The 24945-nt window shown below is 29.1% G+C and overlaps 3 protein-coding genes, 1 long non-coding RNA gene and 1 pseudogene across 5 annotated transcripts; 3 read left to right on the forward strand and 2 right to left on the reverse strand.

Moving 5' to 3' along the window:
• Nucleotides 1-2959: 2959 nt before the first annotated feature.
• Nucleotides 2960-4371, reverse strand: LOC130826671 (uncharacterized). The gene is made up of 2 exons (XM_057692240.1): nucleotides 4363-4371; nucleotides 2960-3457 (listed from the first exon to the last, which is right to left on the reverse strand). The coding sequence occupies exons 1-2, from the start codon at nucleotides 4369-4371 to the stop codon at nucleotides 2960-2962; spliced, it is 507 nt and encodes a 168-aa protein (XP_057548223.1).
• Nucleotides 4372-7355: 2984 nt separating this feature from the next.
• LOC130826672 (glutathione S-transferase-like) lies at nucleotides 7356-9743 on the reverse strand (annotated as a pseudogene).
• A 663-nt stretch (nucleotides 9744-10406) lies between these two features.
• Nucleotides 10407-13959, forward strand: LOC130827440 (glutathione S-transferase-like). Its single transcript, XM_057693161.1, has 3 exons — nucleotides 10407-10747; nucleotides 11502-11550; nucleotides 13170-13959. The coding sequence occupies exons 1-3, from the start codon at nucleotides 10604-10606 to the stop codon at nucleotides 13616-13618; spliced, it is 642 nt and encodes a 213-aa protein (XP_057549144.1). The 5' UTR covers nucleotides 10407-10603; the 3' UTR covers nucleotides 13619-13959.
• A 1252-nt stretch (nucleotides 13960-15211) lies between these two features.
• On the forward strand, nucleotides 15212-17300 carry LOC130827441 (uncharacterized). 2 transcript variants are annotated; one of them, XR_009047199.1, is made up of 3 exons: nucleotides 15275-15780; nucleotides 15937-16085; nucleotides 17038-17300. It is a non-coding gene; the product is annotated as an uncharacterized LOC130827441 (long non-coding RNA). The 2 variants fall into 2 exon arrangements; XR_009047198.1 differs by having other exon boundaries at nucleotides 15212-15780; nucleotides 15937-17300.
• Nucleotides 17301-19446: 2146 nt separating this feature from the next.
• LOC130827442 (glutathione S-transferase F2-like) lies at nucleotides 19447-22211 on the forward strand. The gene is made up of 3 exons (XM_057693162.1): nucleotides 19447-19703; nucleotides 20350-20398; nucleotides 21338-22211. Exons 1-3 carry the CDS (start codon nucleotides 19557-19559, stop codon nucleotides 21793-21795), a joined length of 654 nt encoding a protein of 217 aa, XP_057549145.1. The 5' UTR covers nucleotides 19447-19556; the 3' UTR covers nucleotides 21796-22211.
• The last annotated feature ends 2734 nt before the right edge of the window (nucleotides 22212-24945 follow it).

The raw sequence follows: 24945 nt of genomic DNA on the forward strand, positions 1-24945 counted from the left end.
CCAATATTCTAATCCTGAATTACTTAAGTAACGTCCCAACATCCCTGTTTTGTATGCAATATCTGGATGAGTGCAAACTTAAGCATACATTAAACTCCCTACTGTTGAAGCATAAGGAATATTTTCCATTTCTTTTTTCTCAAATTTATTCTTGGGGCACTGATCAAGACTGAATTTGTCTCCCTTAGCCACAGGGGTATCTCCTGGTTTGCAGTTTTGCATGCCATACCTTTTTAACACATTTTCGATATAACTCTCTTGTAATAAACCAAGAATACCTCGAGAACGATCTGATGTATTTTATTACCTAATACAAAAGAGGCTTCACCAAGATCTTTCATCTCAAAATTCTTTGAAAAAAAATTCTTAGTTTTACGCAAAAAGCTTATATCGTTACTGGCAAGCAATATGTCATCGACATACAAAACCAAAAAAATGTATTTCCTTCCACTAAACATGTGGTAAATGCATTCATCAAGCAAATTCATCTCGAAACCAAATGAGAGAATCACTTGATGAAACTTCAAATACCATTGACGAGACGCCTGCTTGAGTCCATAGATGGATTTATTAAGTTTACAAATCATCTTTTTTGGGTCACCCACCACAAAGTTTTCAGGTTGTTTCATATAAATTGTCTCATCTGATGTAACTCAAGATCAAAATGAGCTACCAATGCTATTATTATCCTCAAAGAGTCTTTCGATGAAACCGGAGAGAAAGTCTCTTTGTAATCATTGCCTTCCTTTTGTGTAAAACCTTGCACTACCAGACGAACTTTAAATCTCTCCACATTGCCATTTGAATCCTTTTTGGTTTTAAATATCCATTTACTACCAATAGGTTATATACCTTCTAACAATGCGACGAGATCCCAGACATCATTGTTCTTCATAGATTGCATTTCCTCATTCATAGCTTCAAGCTATTGCTAAGAATTTGCATTTTCCATAGCTTGATGAAATAGACTCGGTCATCTTCCATTACAATGTGTTCAAACTCGTCTTTTTCGACATCTATCCACTCTGGAGAGGTAGAACTTTCATGTTCTTGAAGATATGCAATGTAATCATCTGGCAATGCACTTCTTCTCTCTCTAGTGGACCTTCTTAATGGCAAAACTTCTTGAGGAGCGAGAGTTTGTTCTCTGGGAGGTTCTCCATCAACATTGTTTTAAACTGCGTCATAAGTAATGTCCGATGTGGGAATCGATTCAATACCAATGACATCTGGAGGAATAATAATATTCTTTTCTTCAAAAACAATGTTTCTAACTGTATCTCCCTCCACAAAATCGACATCCTCAAGAAACTTAGCATTAATCGTCTCAAAAAAGGATTTAGCTTTAGGATCATAAACCTTAAACCCCCTTGACTTTTAAGAGTATCCAACAAAATAACAACTAACAGTTCTGGAAGCCAATTTCTTTTCATTAGGCCTGTAAGGCCGTGCCGTAGTTGGACTTCCCCAAATATGAAAATGATTTAGACACGACTTTTTGTCGGTCCACAGTTCATATAGGGTCTTATTATTAGTCACTTTTTTTGGTACTCTATTAAGAATATAAGCTGCAGTCTTAAGTACTTCTCCCCAGAGTGACTCTGGTAAGGTAGAATGACTAATTATGCTTCTTACCATTTCCTTAAGAGTCCTATTTCGTCTCTCAGCAACACCATTCTTAGTTGGAGTAGCAGACATGGTGTAAAGAGGAGCAATGCCACATTGCTCCAGGAATTTAGCAAAAGGCCCTGGACGTTGTTCACTTGAACTTTCATAACGACCATAGTATTCACCCCCACGATCAGATCTGACGGCTTTAATCTTTTTGTTAAGTTGATTTTCAACTTTCAGCCTTATAATTTTTGAACACATCTAGTGATTGAGGCTTTTCATGAATGAGATATATACAGTCATATCTGGAATAATCGTCTATGAATGTGATAAAGTATAGTTATCCATTCCAATAAGGACATGGAAATGAACCACAAATATCTGTATGAATAAGTTCTAAGACATCTAAAGTCCTATTGGCATCATATCTCATTTGATTGGTTTTTTTTCCTTTAATACATTCAACACACACATCCTTGTCTGTGAAAATTAAAGGTCCTAAAATGCCATCAAACACAAGCCTTTCCATTCTCTTTTTAGAGATATGGCATAATCTCTTGTGCCATAATGACGCTGAATTTTCATTAGTTGCCTTTCTTTTTATTCCTCGCGAAGATAATTGTAAGGATTCATTATATGAAGTAATAGAATCAATTGTACATAGATTATCATTCAACAATAAAGAACCAGAACCAACCAACTTTGAATCATGAAACAAACTAAAAATTCTATTTCTAAATGAACAAGAAAACCCAAATTTATCCAAAGAAGAAACTGAAATCAAATTCCGTCGAAAAGACGATACAACAAAAGTTTCATTAAGATCTAAATAAAATCCAGTCTTTAACAATAATCTAAACTTTCCACTTGCTTGTACTTTAACCGTCTTGTCGTTTCCCACATAGATGTATCTTTCACCATCAGTTGACTTTCGGCAACCCTGCAAAGACACACTGATGTGAGTGATTGCACCAGAATCTATCCACCATGTGTGTTTAGGCACTAAAGCCAAATTAACCTCAGAACAAACCAAACTAAGAAGCATACCTTTCTTAGCACGCCAAGCGTGGTAATTGTTGCATTGCTTCTTCCTGTGATTAGGATTTCCACAAAAGAAACAACCCTTATTTTCAACATCGGTTGATTTATCCTTTTGTTGTTTCTTTTGAGAATCCTTATCTGTAGCTTCTTTCTTTTGTGGCCTTTTCCTTTTAGATTTTGAGGTAAAGGCAAGATGAGCACTTTCAGTCTTTTCTAGCTTTAACCTTTCCTCTTCCTGTACACAGTGTGAGATGAGCTCATTCAGAGACCACATCTATTTCTGAAATTATAGCTCACCTTAAATTGATTAAAACTTGCAGAAAGAGATATCAAAACCTATTAGATCCTCAGAAATTTCCAAGTTCAGTGTCTTTACTTTTGAAACCAGATAAGACATTTCCATTATGTACTCCCTTATATTACCATTATCTTTATATCTCATTGAAATTAAGATCGTCAAAATTGTACCAACTTCAACATTTTCATTTTTGACAAACCTTTTTTCAATATCCGTAAAGAAAGCTTTAGATGTAGTTATGTCATCAGACATTGTACCCCTAAATCCTTTAGGAATGACCCTTTTGATAATCATCATACACATGCGATTTGATCTCTCCCACGTTTCAAACTCCCTCTTTTGATCAGAGGTACTCAAATTAGTAACTGGTGCAGAAGAGTCAACCCTTAACGCAAGGTCGAGATCTATAACTCCTAGAACAATCGAAAGATTTTCTTTCCATTCTTTAAAATTTGAGTCAAGGAATTGAATTGATGTTGGAAGTAATATTAGCAGGATTAGACATAGCTGACAGAGAACAAGAAAATAAACATAATAAGCTCACAGACTTTAATCTTTTTTAAATCAATAGTAATAAGTTTAATTTAGTAACATCCCATTACAAGAGGTCGATTTTCATTAATATTCCATCTTTGAATGAAAATACTAACTTCTTAGTGACATCATGTTGCAGTAATTAAACACTGATAATAAATAACATGTCGACTATAAAATCATCCTTTGGGACGATTTAATAATCACATGTAATCATTATAATTATCACACGTTTATCACTACTCAAAAAATAATTCACACAAGTATATTATTAGGGACCTTCTTTTGAGCCGATCGTTAATAATAATTTATATGAACCACCCTTTTATATTGTTAATAATTTAATTTCAACAAAAGAGGTCACTTTGGTGACTTATTGTACCTACTAAATTATCTCCGGTATATATAAATTATAAAACCATAATATAATTAAACTTAAATTTTTCCGAATATCCTATTTTACAATAACATGAAAATTATTGTAATACAAGAGCAATTGATGATTCATGATTCCAAGAAAAAAAAAAAAAGGTGTTTCTCAAAATTTATATGAAATTGATTTGCTAAAATATCTCCATTAAAAGTGGATGATTAAATCATAATCCAAAAGAATAGGAGCTTAATAATCTTAGGCAAATCGTGGCATTAACTAACAATAAATCGATTACAACACCTAAAAAAACTGAATTTCCTAAAAAATAGTAAACATTGACCAAATAATAATAAGAGAAAATTATTTAAAACTACCTTTTCTATACCCTTCTTTTCAAAAAACTACCTTTTGTAAATTTTTTTTGCAAAAAACTACCTTATTTAAAGTATTCTTTGCAAAAGACTACCTATTAGCGTTTTCTTAGTGTTTGACCGTTGAAACTGACGTTGACCATCACGTGCAAGTCACGTGATGTATTAACATTTTTTTTTTTAAAAAGTAACAATAATAATAATAATAAAAATAATAAAAATAAATAATAATAATAATAATAATAATAATAAAAAATAATAATAATAATAATAATAATAATAATAATAATAAATTAATAATAATAATAATAATAATAATAATAATAAAAATAAAAATAATAATAATAATAATAATAATAATATTAATAATAATAATAATAATAATAATAATAATAATAATAATAATAATAATAATAATAATAATAATATTAGTAATAGTAATATAAAAATAAAAATAAAAGAAATAAAAAAAAATAATAAAAATTATAATAAAAATGAAAATAAAAATAAAAATAAAAATAATAATAATAATAATAATAATAATAATAATAATAATAATAATAATAATAATAATAATAATAATAATAATACTAATAAAAATAATAATAAAAAAAATAAAAATAAAAATAAAAATAAAAATAAAAATAAAATAATAATAAAAATAAAAAAATACTAATAAAAATAAAAATAAAATAAAAAAAAAATAATAATAAAAAATTAATTAAAATAAAATAATAATGATAATAATAATGATAATAATAATAATAATAATAATAATAATAATAATAACAACAACAATAATAAGAATATTATTATTAGTATTATTATTATTATTATTATTATTATTATTATTATTATTATTATTATTATTATTATTATTTTTATTTATATTATTATTACTTTTATTAATATTATTATTATTTTTTATTTTTCTTTTTATTTTTTATTTTTAAATTTTATTATTATTATTATTATTATTATTATTATTATTATTATTATTTATTTTTATTATTTTTATTATTATTATTATTGTTACTTTTTTTAAAAAAAAATTTTTAATACATCACGTGACTTGCACGTGATGGTCAACGTCAGTTTTAACGGTCAAACACTAAGAAACCGTTAATAGGTAGTCTTTTGCAAAGAATACTTTAAATAAGGTAGTTTTTTTGCAAAAAAATTTACAAAAGGTAGTTTTTTGCAAAGAAGGGTATAGAAAAGGTAGTTTTAAATAATTTTCTTTAATAATAATAATATCAACTAATTCTAAAACCTGAAAAAAAAGGGAATCCTCTCGATATTGATATTAAATAAAACTAATTTTCCTAAAAATTAGGAAACTAATTAAAAGCAATACTCCCGCGCATACTTAAAAAAAAAAATTAAATTTCCTTAAAAACTGGAAAAAAAAAATGATCCACAAAAAAATTGGAAATTGATCTACAAAACTAATGCTATGGAAATAGTAAAAAAAAAAATATATAACTGATTCCAAAATTGCCAAACTTCAGAAATTTGCAGCCAACAATATGATTACATCAAATTGTGTATTTGATGGCGGCGAAAAATATGTTATCATAAAGCAAACAAACTGTAAGTAATTTTATTGACATACTATCAAAAGATTTAATCTTTCGTTGATACTTCACATAATAAAGCAAACTTAATTATGTGAAGGCGGCTTAAACATGATTTTTCACCGGAAAAACAAATGCCTAAATTTTTATAACAGCGGAAAAAAAAGTCCTAAAAATCCAATATAAAGGCGACTGATACTACTTGATGGAACAAAACAATGATGAATACTATTACTGACAAATAGAATCGATTATGTTGAATTAGAAGAACAAAATAAAAGGACAAAACTGAAGATTACTTGATTCAATAGCACAGGAGATAATCTTGAAAATTAGAGCGTTAGATCTTCAAGATTAACACGTATTTCCTAAAGTGACGACCCTTAATGTTATCATTGTTAATTCTCTCTAATAATGGGATGGCGAGAGAAAAGAAATATGTATAACCTAGGGACTATATATATAATAACTTATGACTGGTATTCAGCCCATCATAGAACCCAGTCATAAAACGAGTCTCTACGTATTTAATGCCCACAACATATTGATATATTTAAGCCCAAACCCTTTAACTTTAATTAGATCACTTTAAGCAGGGTACAAAGACAATTTTACTTAATTATAATGACATATAAATATTTACATATAAGCTTAACGTTGGACTTTGGTCCAAAATCTATACCTCTCCAAACGGTAATGAATTGGAAGGATATAACTTAATAAACAAAATGAGATGGTTTAAATAGAATAAGCATTCATGAGTTCATGACCATCAAATATGTGAAAATAGTTTTCTACCAAAATTACACAAAATTTTATTAACATTCTCACCATTTAATACCTATAACCAAACTGACAATATTAGATAATAGAAGTGGGAAGCACATACAGAAAAAAGACTATGACTTTGTTTGGTTATTGTTAATAATAATTCTATGGTAATGAATATTTGTTCATGAAACAAAAATTTTCACAATTGTCCATGAACTTATAATTCTACCTCTCCAAATGATAATGAATTGAAATGTATATAATTTTGTGAACAAAATGAGATGGTTAAAATAGAACAAGCATGCATGAGTCCATGATCATCAAACTTGTCAAGATATTTTTCTACCAAAATTACGCATAATCATCATTACCATTCTCACCGTTTATTACCCATAATCAAATCGACTGTAATAGATAGCATACATTACAACACAACATGGTTCATAACGTTACAACATATGTGAAAGCTAATAATCAATACTATGACTTAAAGCAATAAGGTTCCTTACCCTACTTAAAGCAATAAGGTTCTTTACCCTACTATCTAGAAGAATTTATTGGATATGATGATGGTATTGAAGCACTACAGTTGCTTTCGCAAGGATAAAGCCTTTTCCCAAGTAGACCTAGCTAAGATATCCTTCAGCGAAATTTATTGGATATAATAATGATACTGAAACACTACAGTTTCTTCTGCAAAGTCAAAGTCTTTTCCCAAACAGGCCTAGCTAAGATATCCTTCAGCGAAATTTATTAGATATAATAATAGTACTAAAGCACTACAAATGCTCGTGCAAAGCCATAACCTTTTTCCAAGCAGACCTAGCTAAGATATCCTTACACCATTGACCCACATAAGGCCTTTCATCAAACAACTTACTAATTTGAGTACCCATCAAGCTTTGTAAACCAGGCAAGTGATGAAGATCAGCTAAGGTGAATAAATCACCAGCAACGTACTTGGATTTCGACTATCGATCTTCGTAAACATCAAGGATCTTAGCCAACTTAGACTTGTTCTCTTCTACAATTGCTTCATCAGTTGGTTTGTTGAAGTAAAAATTATATACAAGCTCTCGTGCGAGCTTACTTACTACAGGATCGAATTGCTGAGCTTCCACGTCCATCCAAATGGCTTGATCTGCCATTTCTTTCCCTTGTTTGTATGTAAGAGGTGTTCCATTTTCTTCATAGGTGTGTGCTATGTATTTGGTTAGTACCCTTGATTTTGTTTAATGTAACATAATTGTTCAGTTAATTCACCTTTTGAATTCATAATTCGCTCAAAATGACTATAAATAGCCCAAAATTGACTATAATTCGCTTTTTGATTTGCAATTCGCAAAGAGATGGGTAAATCATGTGACAATGATCATGTTTATTAATGTACACAGTTTATATTATGCGTGTTATATCAATTTGGAATTGTTGTCAGTGTCAGAATATAATCGCAAAAATACAAGCTGCATATACATCATTAGCCAAGGAAATATTATCCCAAAACCAAATGACAATCAGAGGAAAAACTCTAATAACTAATAAAATATGGGACAAATCATCTCCACAATAATCAACTTCTAATACTATATAGAACACCTATTGCTAATTACAATGAATTTATCTAGGTTAAAAGTCAGTAAAAGCACCAAATTTATCTAGGGTTAGTCAACAAAAATCAAACGTTTTTAGTAATGGTCAATGGTCGTTTAGACTGGTCAAAGGTCATGTGAATTGTTCAACGGTCAATTTGCTTGAATGGTGGTCACTTTGATACTTTCGAGATTATAATTCATAAAGTTCTAAACTTAAAGGCTATAATTTACAATTGATTCTTTTTAAAAACATTAATTAATACATCGACATCATGTGAGTTTTTTTTTTAATACTTTAATTTGTTGTTTTTCGACTTGTAATTTGTTGGATTCGTCGCTATATATAGTTTCAGATTGTACTAAAACAATTTAGTTTGGATTTGTCGAAACATTTAAATTTAGTTTAATTTGGATATATTGAATTTAAAGTACTTGGTATATCGAACTTTAATCATATATTTAAGATTTAGTTAATTATTGATATTTTTATATCAAATTGAGCTAATTTGGTTTATGGTTTTTTTTGTTAATGGTCTATTCATTGGTTTTATATCAAAACAAAAAAAAATATATTTAGCAAGTGTTATATGAGATAAGTTTTATTGTGAGACGAACCCGCAGAAATAATCTATTAGTAAAAAACATAGAAGAACAAAAACAATGAATCTAAATTCACACTTTAATAGGAAGCAATTTTTTAATTAGTTTAGGTAGACCCAATTAAAGCCATCTTACGGTGAGACCGTCTTAATAAATTAATGACAAAATTTACATCATCAATCGGAGTGGACTATAGGTATCAGGTCACAGTCAAAAAAAGTGGGGGAATGCATAACCTGGCGCCTTGGCCCGTGACACGAGACGGGCCCAACGGCTTGCCCAATTAGCAACACGTAGGATGATTTGTTTCTTAATTTTTTTTACATTAATTTTTTATTAGATAGTCTCAGTTGGATCAGTCTAAAGTTTTTTAAAAAAAAACTGCTCTCCATACAATCTAAATTTCATTGTTGTTAATGTTCTCTTTTGCTAATGTGCTGCTTGTATGGGCTCGTCTCACGGTAACACGGTCTCATACAAGACAAGCTGATTTTTTTTATCATTTCTTAATCATTATTTATTAAATTGACAAATAAAAATACGTTTTTACTAGTTAAAAAATTATTATAGAAATAAAAATATAAATTCATCTAAATAATTAAACAATACACATATACAAATATTTAAATAAATAAATAATACTCATATGGTATACTATTATTTGTTTAAAGCAATTTGAATTGTGTTTAAAAAAAAAAGAAAGAAAAAAATATCATTAGGTCAACACAAGCACGACACGATACGACATGACACGATATTGATCATGACTCGACTTTACACGACACAACTTAGCATGAAACACAACACATGGATGTTCCAACACAACATTATTTTCATAATTAACTATATAATTCCAAAATCAATTAAAATTGATATTGAAAAATTAAAATAAACACAACACGTATTGCGCGAACAAACTTCTTTTTACCAATTTTTTTGTTCGTTGTTAGTAACAACGAACATATATGACCTCATCTTTAGCATGAGATACTTATTTGAAAATTAAATTTCCAAAAACTTTTTTAAAATTTTTTTATAATAAGCTAATGTTAGCTATATGCCCAACCCAAGGCCCACCCAACCACAAGTCGGGTCAACCTAACAAGGCAGATTGCAAACAAAACATTAATTCAAGTTCCAAACTACCATTATATAATTTGAAAACTAAAAAAATAAATATTACTCTATTCATTTTCTAGGTTACAATTATTTTTTCATAATTTGCAAAATATAATTTAAGTCTTAATAAATAATTAATTTTATGCATTAAAAAAAATCTAATAAGTTGATCTTACGAGTATAATATCTTTTAGAATTGTTTGACAAAATAGTTTATTGGATAATTTTAGTTTATTTTAAATGACTAACCGGTCAAATCATTTGATTCTAGGTATTGGTATATTAGTAGGCTAAAAAAAATCTATTATTATCAATAAGCTAATATTAAACAAACTACTTTTAACAGCGTATTCAATATCAGCGGATCAAATCAGCATATAAAATCACGTGGTTGGTTGATTATCTGTTTGCTTTTACTTTTACACATACATGAAAACTACTCCTTTGTTTAAATTTGTCTCTTTGTATAAAATATACTAAACGTGACATAGTAAAAGTCCAAGCACCATTTCGTAGAAAATTCCAACCTTCTAGATGTACAATAAACAACCCAATAAATGTTCAATTTCCTACTCCTATAATGGAGTAGTGAGGACTGAATTATAGTATTTGCAACTACAACTCTTTATTTCATTACCAAACAGCAAATAAAAATAAAATTAAAAATAAAAAACCGGCGGGCCTTCTGACCCATATTTCTAGATCAAGGGCTAAATATGGGTATCAAGATCCATGGGATTCCTCACGGAGCTACCCTCCGGGTTTTAGCGGCAGCTAATGAGAAAGAGCTTCAATACCAATTGGTTTATGTCGATTTACCCTCTGGGGCTCACAAACAACCATCTTTCCTTTCTCTTAACGTACGTATATATATATATTTGTTGATTTATTTTCTTCATTTTTATTATATAAATTCTTTTACTCAAACCCATGTATAAAACGTTCTTATCAAAAGATGCGTTTAATACATGAGTTACATATCTTATTTAATAAAATTATGAATTATAAGAATATGACCTTTTTTTTTAAGATTGTATCATTGAGAGAAAATCTCTCATAATAGTAACTCATTCTTTTATGTTTTTTTATTGTTAATATTATTTATATTACTTTCATTATTTTAAATATGCTATATAAAATCAAAAAAGTTATCATTTTGATTGCTATGTAGCAAATTTAAAAAACAAAATAAACTTATATTATATCTTGATTTGAATACCTTTTAATTTTTTTTATATTTTTAAAAATTGTTATTATATGGTACTTTTGATTTACAAAAAGTGATTTAAAATCAGTTTTTGTAAATCAAAATTACCATATAATATTGACCATATTTTTCTAATATGATCCTGTTTTTAAAGGGAGAACGAATTTAGATTCTCCGTCATATTCTATCATTTAGACCCTATTTTTGAATGAGATATTGGGTTGATGATTATGATAAAAATTAACATATAATAAAAATTATTTGAGTGAAGAGAATAAGTGAATAACAATTTAAAAAATTATAATAACAATTACCATATAATCACAATTAATTAGCATTACTTAACTCACACTTTATAATAACAATTACCATATAATCACAATTGTATTACCTCTATATAATTTCAGCCTTTTGGTCAAATTCCAGCTTTTGAAGATGGAGATCTCACTTTATTTGGTAATTTCTTAATACGAACATTATTATTTTATTTATTATTCTTCTTCTTATTATTATTATTATTGTTGAATGTTGGCAAGTCATTTATTCAAAGATCATTTATTAATTAATTTACTGAATGTCTTAATTCAAATTATGATCATTTTATTTTATTAATTAATTGTGTTGAGTACTGTTGACAATTGTTGTTTAACTTAATTCAACAATTTTTGGTATTTGATCTTTTAATTAATCTCGTGTATGCACCGGCCTATGACCTATTTATCTTTGACTTTGTATAGTAGTTGACTATTAGTTGAAGTTGATAGCTGAAATTATTAGTTGATTTGATCAGCTAGAAGTATTGATTGGGGGTTGAGAAGTTCGTTGTTATACAAAAAGTAGACCAAATACCAATTAAATAAATGATGAGTAGCTTTTTAGTTTTGCCTTATAAGTTATTTATCAAATAATATTTAGCTGTTTGGTTAATCAAAAAGTCAAACATCGTAAGGTCTAAGTATAATTTTTTTGAGGCCCTAATTTTATGGTTGGGGTCCAGTTTTTTAACACTTGACAGGTCTCGAGTATGGGGCCCAGTCCAAAAGTAAAATTATGTTTGGATCTGAGTTGTTAGATCTTGAATTTAGACATGCTTTAGACTAGGTCAAGATCCAAACTTGATCAAGTTCTATAGTCACTCATTACCCAATCCAAAATCAATTTCATACTCAGTATTCTTTATTTATTTAGACCCTTTATAGACTTTTATATGATTTATACATCTATTTAAGACCTAATCAAACCTTTAAGATTCATTCAGGACCCTAGCCACACTCATCAAGTATGACGAGTTTGAGTCTAGGTCAAAACTTTTAGGGAGGCGAGATCATGGTTAATAAAAAATGAATGAGTTTGTGTCAGAGTCTAATTGAACCCAATCGCCATGACCAACTCGTGAGGCCACCATCTTTCAACATTGTCATGATTTATAATATATTTTTATGATTAATTTTTTGTATTTGTATCGATGAGAATGATTGTGAATTTTATAGGAGTATGGGAACTAAGTAAAATATTGTCCTTTAGTGTAATAAATATGATGATAAATAAACAAAGAACTTAAATAGTGTAGATGATATTAAATATGTGAATGATATTAAAAATTGATGAAGTCTAGTTCTAAATAAAAAAATGATGTAAAATGAGAGAGATAAGTCATAAATGAATTTGATACAAATTTAAAGGGACAGATCGAGTATTTATTTGACTATTTGGATTTGAAATTTTATGTAACTAATTTAGTAGTTGTTTATTGTTGGGATGGTTTGTCCAACATTTTATAAGCTAGTGGAGCCTTCGTCCCATTGTCATAAAGTTTTGGGATGATATCTCATTGGCTTATGAAGTATATGCACCTCGTATTTACCCGATTATACTGACATTGACAATAACTCAAATTCAATTTAACATTTAGAATATGAAATATGTTCATTGATAAACAGAATCACTGTCACATGATTTACTAATCTCCTTGAGAATCGCGAATCATGCTCGATTTTAGGCTATTTTAGAATCATTTTAAGGAAATAACAAAATAAAAAAAGAATTAACTGACGAATTACATTACAAATGAACAGAATCAAGGGCAATAACAAAATATATAGCACACACCTATGAAGAAAAAGGAACACCTCTTACATACAAAACAAGGAAACAAATGGCAGATCAAGCCATTTGGATGGAAGTAGAGGCTCACCAATTCGATCCAGTAGTAAGTAAACTCGCACGAGAGCTTGTTTATAATTTTTACTTCAACAAACCGACTGATGAAGCAATTGTAGAAGAGAACAAGTCTAAGTTGGCTAAGATTCTTGATGTTTACGAGGCTCGATTGTCGAAATCCAAGTACCTAGCCGGAGATTTATTCACCTTAGCTGATCTGCATCACTTGCCTGGTTTACAAAGCTTGATGGGTACTCAAATTAGCAAGTTGTTTGAGGAAAGGCCTTATGTGTGTCAATGGTGTAAGGATATCTTAGCTAGACCTGCGTGGGAAAAGGCTTTGGCATTGCAGAAGCAAATTTAGTGCTTTCTGTATCACCATCATATCCAGTAAATTCCGCTGAAGGGTGTCTTAGCTAGGCCTGCTTGGGATAAGGCTTTGAGTTTGCAGAAGCAACTGTAGTGCTTTTAGTATCATCATCATCATATTAAGTGAATTCTGCCGAGTAGCATGGTTTGGAACCTTATTAAGTCATAGTATTGGTCATTAGTTTTTGCATATGTTGTAATGTCATGAACCATGTTGTGTTGTTTTACTTTCTATTTGAATAATGCCTCTTTAAAAGTTGTAATGTATGTTATCTATTACAGTCCGTTTGATTGTTGGCAATAAACAGTGAGAATGGTAATTATGATTTTGTGTAATTTTTGGTTGAAAATGTCTTAACAAGTTTGATGGTCATGGACTCGTGCATACTTGTTCTATTTTAACTATCTCACTTTGTTCACAAAATTATATACATTTCAATGGTAGAATTATAAGTTAATGAAAAATTGTCAAAAAGATTTGTTTTGTTTCGGTCAACAAGGAAGTGGAAAACACTTGAAATACCGTAAGTGGAAGCGTTATCAGGAACGACGCTTCGTGAAAAGGAGTGACCTGAATTCCTGCAACACAACGTGTTAGCCTTGTCCGGGGGTGATCTCTCGGAAAACCCCTCCGACGCTCAAGTTAGAACGATGATATGAGATGATTGAATGGACGATTGTAAACTGAATGCAAGAATTAAGATACTGAGGTTGATATTGCTTATGTCTTGGTAGGCTAGTGAAATGGAGTGTGAGTAAGGATACTAAGAGGATTATTTTCAGATGATCCCTTCCCTTCTGATGTTGGCCTCTATTTATAGTGGCGAAGAAGGAAGTTATTTCTGAGAAGAGGTGGACTATCATGGGGGTAATGGGCAGTTATCAGCCTTGGAAGAAGGAGAACCATGCATTATGGGGATAGATGGGAAGTTGGGTCAACCTAGAGGTTACTTTCCTGGGAGAAGTGAAGGTATTTTGTGGGTCACTTGCTCATGGGCCAGCTAAGGAGTTTGGAGAATTCAGGAAAAGTCCATTAACTAAAAGTCAAGGTCAATCCAAAAGGTCAAAGGGTATTAAGGTAATATGACATTAACAATTTAAATAAATAAGTAAATTAGATAAATGATACCATGACATGTTTCATGATTAACGTTCCATCACCATAGATTTAGTATTAACAATAACCAAACAGAGTCATAGTCTTTTTTGTATGTGCCGCCCACTTCTACTATCCAATACTGTCGGTTTGTTTGTCGATATTAAATGGAATGAATGTTAATAAATTAATTTTAGTAGAAAAATGTCCCGACAAGTTTGATGCCTTGATGGTCATATATGCTTGTTCAATTTTAACCATTTTATTTTGTTCAAAAATTATATTTATTCCAATTTATTACTATTTGGAGAAGTAGAATTATTAAAATATGAAAAATTATAAAAAAATAATTTTTATAATTAAAATTTCATTATTATGGATTTAGTATTAATAATAACCAAACAGAGTTTATACTTTTTTTTTGCACGAGTTAAGAGATGAGAGATCATAAATTCATAGGTTAGTGCTTGGCCTGGAATGGATTTTAATTATTCTCTTATATAACATACACTACAACAAAATATTGACTTTTTCAACACTCGTATTTACATACAATATAATCTGTTGAAAATGGAGATGGATCTTTTAAACGGTTTTTTTAACACACATAATAAAATTGATAAATTCTTTATACTAAGTGTTAAAAAAGAAAAAAAATATATATAAAAGTCATTATAATTTGTTGACAAACGTCATTCCTCACAAGCTTTTATTTAGAAGTTATCTTAATAAAAGTTTCTACTAAGCCATTATAATGTTCAGATTAGGCAAAGTTAAGCATTCTTCATAACCCATTCTCTAGTGATAGCAAGTTGGAGGAATTTCAAACGTCAACCAGCACAAATTCTCTAGTGATAGCAAAACACCGATTCTTCGATCTTCGATCTTCGATCTTCTACAGTGATAGCAAGTTTTCTCTTCAATCTTGATTTCTTCTCAGTCAAGTGCAAATCAAAGATTTTTTCAGCGATTTCATCACGTAATTGTAGAGAATTCGAAAATATCAGCAATTACTTCTTTATCTTCTCCGTAACTTTGTTCAGCGATTGCTTCAAATTTAGGTAAACGATTTCTTCTCAACCTCTTCCATTACTTCAAATTTACTTCGATTACTTCAGCGACTACATTTTTTCTTTTTAATTAGTTCAACAATTTTAATTACTTCAATTTTCTATCACTGGAGAATTTGTAGGTAAGTGTGAGTTCAATTTTTGTAGGTAAGCGTGAGTTCAATTTGCTGCTAAAGTACTGTACGCGTGAAATTGATAGTCAATAACATTTCTTCAGCGATTTCAATTTTTGTTGGTAAGCGTCAGTTGGAATCACCCGATTATCTCTACAATTTATTCAATTTCTTGAATTTTAGGTAAACATGTTTTCAATTTATTCAACAATTTAAATTATGTTGAGTGTTTGTAAGTCTGCGATTATAGACTACGATGAAATTCGGGTGAATTTATGCAAAAATTGTTAATAATATGCAAAAACTGATGCATCACCTCTTTACTGTGGTCTGAAGATCTATAGATTAGAAAAACAAAATGTTAAACTTGTTTTTCTTTTGAAATTGGTGAATTTATTGCCATTTAGCTTGGTTGCTGACTAGTTTTGATAATATAAATTGATTACCTTTTTGTATTTTGTTTTGATTAGTATTATTGTCATTAATACAAGACTTTTTTTTTCTTAATCCCCTTCTACATGTATGTAATGATTGTTAATAGCTAACAAAATTGAATGTTTATCATTGTAATGTGATTGTTGAATTCCATGTCCATGCCATAATATCCTGTCACACCATGCTGGTGTACGCCTTTTCTTCTTGTTTTTAGCTGTATCTCCTGCATACATGTCTGAATTTTGAGTGTACTTATAAGTCGGTGCAAACATCACTTTCCCTTCTTTCCATCCTGTAAACACCCTTCCTGATTCTCGCTCTAGCTTCAGCTGCAAATCAAAAGGTTTTCAACTTGTTTATAATCGATGGATCGATAATTTTTGGATTAAAGAGCATGTTATGTAGCTTCTACTGTACAAGTTGGGGTCAATTGTTAGAAGTGGTTTTCTTGCCCTCCTCTGTGAAGATCATGGAGGGAGTTAAGCCATTTTTATGTGGCCCATTGTTAGCCATTTTTATCAATACAAAAACAATCCAGGCCATTTTTATGTTTGTATCATAAAGTATGAGATAGTCTTACTTTTGGGACATCTTATATGGGTTAGTATTGGTGTTGTGTTACCTTCTACCTACTGTTTTTTTGCTTTGCTGTTGGAGACCAAATTTATGTTTGTATCATAAAGAACCTAAATGTATGCAGGTACTACAAAATCATAGAAGGAGATCAAACTCTTTTCATTGTGAATCGAGAATGAGATGGAGTTCGATTTGAGTACTTGATATACGACAGCATCTTTGAACGTTTATAGGAAGCATGTGTAATAATTTAAGCTACATTTGAGATGATTCAAGCCTTTATAGTTTTGATATTTTGTAAAATGGATATATGGATATCATTTGATAATGTAATAAACTCCTTAATTTTGCTTAAGACAATTTTAAAAGTAGGACATTTTCATTTGTTTCTTTGAAGTGTTGCAAACTAATAGCTATGAGTTTGATGGACCATCTATATAATGATATCATTCGCATACAAATCATACTTTTTTAAGTATTGAAAGTGTTGAAAACTTGTAGCATTTTCAACTCTTAAAAGCGTCAGAAACTTGTAGCATTTTCAACACTTTAATAGTGGGAAAAGCCTAACTTTTTTACAATAAGCGTCAAAAAACTCAAAAAAAACGTGGATAATACAAATAGTTTTCAACACATTGAAGCATTGAAAAAAAGGGGTGAGAAAGCGTCTAAAAGCTATATGTAATAAGCATTGTAATGCTCATATTTTTTGTAGTGATAGGAAGTACAAAGTAATAACATAACATTACGTCAGAAATTTGGATTAGTTCTTTCTACAAAATATATATCTCAATCCTCCTTATAAATCTCTATTATAATAATATCTTATTAGAATATTGTTTACTTTTATGTCTTTTAGAATTTAAAAATACAATTATAATGTAAATATGAAAATAAATAATATTCTAACAATATATTATTATATTCTAATACTCAACAACTTTTTCTCCATATTTATTAGTGCTTTCTATTCTTGCAACATCTTTCGCTATAGTTGTGCCCAAGAAGATTGACCATAAATTTCATCCAATTCTTTCTCAAACACCTTTAGTTGTTTTGTGCCACAAGAGTGTATTGAAGAAATTAATAATCCGAAAAATAAAGTAGATTAAGGTTTGGATTTTGAATATTTAGTTTTTTTATTTATAATTAGAGAAAAACGCACTTATTTATACAAAGAATCAATAACTTAAACATAGAAACAAAATAACAAAATATCTTAAATTCCTAAAATAAAGAGAAAATGTTCTAATATAATATTTCCTAAGATAAAGATATAATATAATATCAAAGTTTATTTTGTTCTTTATTAACCTACATGTATTCTTTATTGAACCTATCTCTTGCAGTCTTGCACTAGTCAAGTTCGTAGTGGTTCTAGGGTGATCCTGAGATTTGAGAGGTTAGGAGCGAAACATTAATTATGAGATCCTAATTACTAAGTATAGGCCCCTAACTGGAGTATTAAATATTAAAATGTTATTTTTCTTTTTTTTTAAATGTGCTTGAAATACAGACCCTTTTACTTTTTATAGGATTGGACCTAAGTAGATATTTTCACCATCTCTAAAAAAAATTATTTTCACCAAATAAGCCTTTATAAACATTTGATGATTTCAATAACTAACTTCGAAATAATTTGTAATCAACTAGTAGAAAATTCTAACTCTATTCTACTTACTACATCATCATAAATTAAATTAATCATTATGGTCGTACATCAGCAACGGCAAATTAAAGCATATTATTGTCCATGGCCCACATTTTTCAGGGTCAAAAAATTTATTTTTATGAAAAATTCTTGATTAATTCTATCTATTGCTTATTGCTCCTTGAGTAATCTCACTTTCGATTAATTCTAAATAATTATATTTGTATATTTTTTACTGGCAGTATTCCTTGTTATATTTTAACCGGCTACTATAAGTATTTATTAACAATTACACTCACTTCTTTTTCCTCTCTATGCTAATTCGTTTGTCTAACCCTACTCCTCTTTGATGACAAGTGCCTACAGTGTAGTTGGTTAAAATGTGACAAGGGATGCTATCGACAAAAAATACAAAAGCTGATTATTTAGAAATAATCGATAATAGGGATTATTCATAGCAATTATTAAGGACAATTTTTTCTTATTTTTATATAAAATGTTGATATTAACTTGAATTAAATCTAAATATAATTTACATTTTTGGCTTAGTAATATGAGTTATTAGCGTTTTTTTTATAAACTAGTCAAAATATCAACAATAAAAAAAGTATTATATTATTTATTAGGGTTTTAATTTCTAAGGGACCCATTTCTATGAACATGATAATCCATGAAAATAATTGTTCAAACCCTTAATCCCCATTATTCAAACCCAATAGAGTTGAATTCAAAGTAAACCGTCAAATTAGAAAAGATGCAAAAACAAATATTAAAAGTCAATGCACATGTGATGTTATTCGAAAATTCTACTTGGTCTTCTATGATAGTAATTGAAATTTTTAGACATGGTAGTTGATACTTAACACCTACTATAAATAGTTTAATTTGGGGTTCTTAAAAGATCACAACCAATAGTCTCTTTAATTTCCATCTATCTAATCTATTTATTTTCTTAATTAATCATCATTATTTATACTAATTAAGCTATAATTATGGGGATTAAGATTTATGGAATGCCCATATCTGGATGTACCCAGCGTGTATTGGCCGCTGCTCATGAGAAGAACCTTGATTATGAATTGGTTATTGTTGACTTGAGGAAACACCAACAAAAGGAACCATCTTTTCTCTCCCTCAATGTAAGTATTTGTTATTACTCCCTCTGTTTCATAATGTCTGTTGACTGTTATATTTAATTTTTTTATTTTTTACATATTTTTAGTATATTTAAGTCTTGATATCTGTAAAATACTCTTTTATTAAAAATTTAAAAATTTATATGTATTGAAATTTATATAACACGATGAATCTAGCAAGTTTTATTAATGGAAGGGGTAGTTGGTTTTAACTTGGGTTAAAGGGTTTGATTAACAAGAGTTGAAGGTTATACAATGAATTTAGCGGATCATTTATAATGCTAGTGACCAGAATTGAGTGACATGGTTACAATAATTGTACTTACTGATTAGATATTAAACTTTGCAACTAATAATTTATAAATGGTTCATTATATAGAAAATTATATTAAAAAAATAGAAATATGTATTGAAATTTTATATATTGGCATGAATTTAAGAAAATCCTAACATCTTTATATCCATGAAAATTTATGTTCGATATTTCCCTCTCTATATGTAATAATATTTCAAACATAATCGACAATATGAAAAAATTTATATAATATAATTTTATACTTATTTTTTTTGTTATGATTTTAGTTAATTTGTAATTTACTGATATAATATAAGTATCTTTACTCATCCTTTAATTTATGTAAAATTTCAGCCGTTTGGTCAAGTCCCTGTTTTCCAAGAAGGAGATCTCAAATTGATTGGTATGATTTAATTTCATTTCTCTAAACTACCTATACTGTATCGAATTTCATAGAGCATCTAAAGAGTATTTTATTCTCGAATTTTAACTATCAATTTAAATTTTTAATTAATTTACTAAATCACAATTATAATTGTCATTGTTTTATTTCTCTTAACTCCTACAATAATTAGCATAATGTTAAGAGTAGATTTCATTTGAAATCGTCATACTAATATTACAAAAAAAAAATGGCGGCTAATAAAAAACTTCAACAACAATTTTTTTTTTTTTAATATTCCATTCAAAGACAAAAGCCAGTAAAAGTATAGTATAGACTTAGTAGCTACTCTAGTAAAAGACCGTCTCTCAGATAAACGATCTCAAAACATGAAGCTCACATTCTTATTTCCTTTTTAAATTGTATTAATTGGGCTATTTAACCCATATATGTAATGCGTCTCTCGGAAAGACCTTCTCTCACAACAATTTGTGTTAATTTTAACTACTCTTGTGAGAGACCGTCTCTAGAGAAAGCCCATCATATAGGGGCCGTATTTGGGTGCTTTATATTTCAAAGTGCAGTCAATTTTTGAACAATTAAGTATTTCGTTGAAATAATTACTTAGACACTGTATAATACGGTCTTGAAAATACGTCACATGTGAGGAATATCCCACATAATTAAAATAGTGGGGTGTGAACTTACACATAATGTTTGGTGGGTTATCATCCTAATATCATATAGCTTTAGAAAAGAGTAACCTTATCGAGTGTATATGCAAGTCAGCACTAATTGCCCGTGGTTTGTGTGCCCGAACCTACTAGTGCCCATAGTTATATCCACACTAATGGGTTCATGGAGTAATTATATGACGAATTATCACATCTTAACGTAAAGTTTTTCCATAATATCTAATTTTTCATACATTGATTTCAATTTTTTGTCTCAATTTAATAGAATCAAGGGCAATAACAAGATACATAGCATATACTTATGAAGGCCAAGGAACACCTCTTATCTTCAAAGACAATAAACAAATGGCACATCTAACGGTAGCTATGGAAATCGAAGCTCACCAATTCGAGTCGATCGCCATTAAACTAGCAATGGAGCTTGCTTACAAGGGTTACATGGGCTTGGCTTGTGACGATGCAATAGTAAATGAATACGAGCCTAAATTCGCAAAGGTCCTTGACATATACGAAGCGTATTTGTCGAAGAATAAGTACGTAGCAGGTGATACTTTTAGTCTAGGAGATGTTCATCACATGCCCGCCTTGCAAACATTGAGTGGTACCAAAATTAAGAAGATGTTCGAGGAACGCCCTCATGTCAATGCTTGGCGTGAGGAAATTTTGGCTAGGCCTTCTTGGCAAAAGTGTATGGCCATGAAGAAAGAGTTTTTGGAACAATAGAGATCATATATATATATATATATATATTACCTCCGTTTTGAAATACCTGTACCTGATAGTAACATATTGCTGTGTGGGATAATGTTACATATCAGATATAAATATAATGGAACGGGGGAATCAAGTATGATTTCTATGTTTGTGTTTTTATGATGCTTGGGTATAAGTGTTGTTGTGTGATTGAAAGGTTTACGGGTTGATTTTTGGAAGTAGACTCTTGCGTAAATGCAAGATATGTCTTTTATTTTTCTATAATTTTTGTGTTCGTGAACTGTATTGAGGTTTGTCATACTAAAAAATTAAATAAGTACGACTTGTACACAAAGTTTGTTATTGTTGTATTAGTTTTTCCAATTATGATTGGATGTTGTGTTATAATTAATAATTAATAAAGATTATTTTTTTAACATTTGCAATATTTTCTCCGCAAATTTTATTTTCGCTAGAAGTTTCTTTAGTTTCTTATGAATTATATCGATAGAGCATTTGAGTGTTTGCGAGAACTAATACATAGATTAGAGAATATATAAGTGGTAAGGAGTAAATATGGGATCTAAAGCTAAAAACTTGGCTCAGACTAAAAATATACTCCCACCTATTCACCTTAAGAGTTCCATTTGACTTTTCACAGGTTTTAAGGAGAGTCAAAAGTGGGACCTTAAGGATAGGAAAGAGAGTGGTATTATGGGTTTTTAATGTAAGGGAGGAAAATTAATATGGGTAATGGAGGGTATAATTGAAAATAGGATAAAGCTACTAAGGGCATAAAAGTTAAAAACCCATAATAAAAATATAAATGAGACAATTAAAATGACTTGACCATAAAAGAAAATGAGACACGTAAGCTGAATAGGAGGGAGTAATACTGAGGGAGTAATATGGCTGCCTATAAATATGCTTTGAACGGAATGTAATCAAATCATTTTCTTTGTATAGTAAACATATAAATACTCATTCTAAGCTATTGTATTATATGATTTGACAAAATTGAGGAAATCTAGAGTGAGAAAGCCACAACGTAAATAAAGTTTTATCACTTTATTTCAAGTTGTATAAAATACCAACCGACAAACATTAGAATCATATGTGGAGCAAAAATAAGTAATCAAACTAAAGATAATAAAGTAATTGTAAATTAACGCAGATTAATATTTAAAACCCCTTAATATTTAAAGTCATATCTCACTGCATTACATGAATTAAATTGGTGGTTGAAGATGCTTGTTAGCTAGTTTGGCCAGCTGAAAAATATAGAATAATTTGCTAGTTGAAAAGTTAGTTATTTAAGTCATTTGTTATGAAGGTGTTTCGTAAAAATTGATTGTTGGTTGTTAACTATTGACAATTTATCATAGACAAAATGGATAAAAAGTCATTAGCCAATGAAAAAAAACTAATTTAGTAGTCTTGATTTTTTCGAGAAACTTAAAAACCATTTACTAAAGAACAACTCTAGTATAAGGCTGTCTCACTTTAAGATAGATTTATAAAAATGAAAAAAATAAAAAGTAAGTATTTTTTTTTTTTGAGATAATAAAAATTAAGTATTTGGATATCTAAAGTGTGAATTTTTTAAACTTTAAAATGACTAATTAAACATTAAACAACTAAAACTTAATATTTTATGTGAGAATTAAAGTGAAGTTTATGTAATGTAGTTAGACTCGTTGACCCAATTAATGATTGTCTCACAATAAAACTATTTTAAAAAAGAATTTGTATTAGCTAAATATTTTTGTGGTTGTTTTGATCAATTAAACGGCCAAAAAAATAAATATCAAAACCAACTAAAAATTCGATGAAAAAGTCATTTACAGAAAATATGAATAATCATCAATTAGTGAAAGTCAACAATGTTTGGCTAGGCTAGATGGCATACCAAAAAGTTTGACTTTTCCATCTTCTGGAGCCGCTCCAAATGACTGCAAATGTATATATTCATACATAATAAATAATTTCAGCATCATTATATAATTTAATAGTTGATGATATATACGAATAAATTTTACGTTGACGTTGACCTTATTTTATATTTTAACTCTTCAAAGGCAATTGAAGATTTTAAATTAGCCTCCACCTCTTCCAAGAAAAAAAAAATATAGACTTTAGAATAATTATAATTATTTTATATAAACTGAAATTAATAATGCAATTAAATTTACATCACTTTTCCGCTATTGTCATTACACCATATTTTAAAAATATAGTTGACGGTAGAATTTTATTTTTTAGTTGGTCGGATAATTAAAAGAATTATAATTGGTAAATAATTTTTGAGCCAATTAAAAAAATATATGACCGAAAATAAAAAAATAAAAAATAAAACTTTTTTGCGGTTTTTTCATTGAGTTATCATACATGAGGCAATCAAATAATTTTTATTAAATATCTCTTTTTAATGGATGATATAAATATGACTTAGCAGCTAACAAAAAAAGTCAATATTATTTATTTAACGGGTGATATTAATCAAAAAATATAACTAAACCATCTAATATCAATATTCAATCTGCCAACAGCGCATTTGCCGAATACTCCAAAGACTTGCACAAGTAAGCTATAGTTGCATCTTACTTGATCAACATTTTATCCTCATCAAGATGGTCAATGGGTTGGCCCTAAAGCTCGAGCCTACATAAACTCAACTCAATCAAGTTTGCATGAGTTTAACTCAGACAAGAAATCGAGCTAATACTAAATTGACTATCATCCTAAACCAAGCTTAATCAATATTTTGAGTCTAACTCTGAACTATGCCTAATCCGTTGTAAGCCCTAAGATGATATCGTAGGAAATTAGTAAAAGTTTGAATTAATCATGGTAATTTTTCCTGTTTTGATAATATAAAAATTCTTATAATTTTTAATCATGCATAGTTACAAATATTAATGATTAAAACAGTACATTAAATAACATAAAAACTACTTCCTCTAGCCCACAAGAGTTACAATAATTTTCTTTATAGTTCATCTCATATTATAATGTGCTATAATTCTAATTTTGTTTCAGCCTCTTACTTTTGCTGTAGTTCACGTTCACATATTTAACTTGTTCATTCCCACTTCACATTGTTAAACACCAATTTATACTGCAAATCTTTTGACAGAGAGGAAAAAAATAAGCAAGAAAAGCATATTGCTAAGACACTAG

This window comes from Amaranthus tricolor, chromosome 11 (genome assembly GCF_026212465.1).
Source record: "Amaranthus tricolor cultivar Red isolate AtriRed21 chromosome 11, ASM2621246v1, whole genome shotgun sequence".
Taxonomy (NCBI): domain Eukaryota; kingdom Viridiplantae; phylum Streptophyta; class Magnoliopsida; order Caryophyllales; family Amaranthaceae; genus Amaranthus; species Amaranthus tricolor.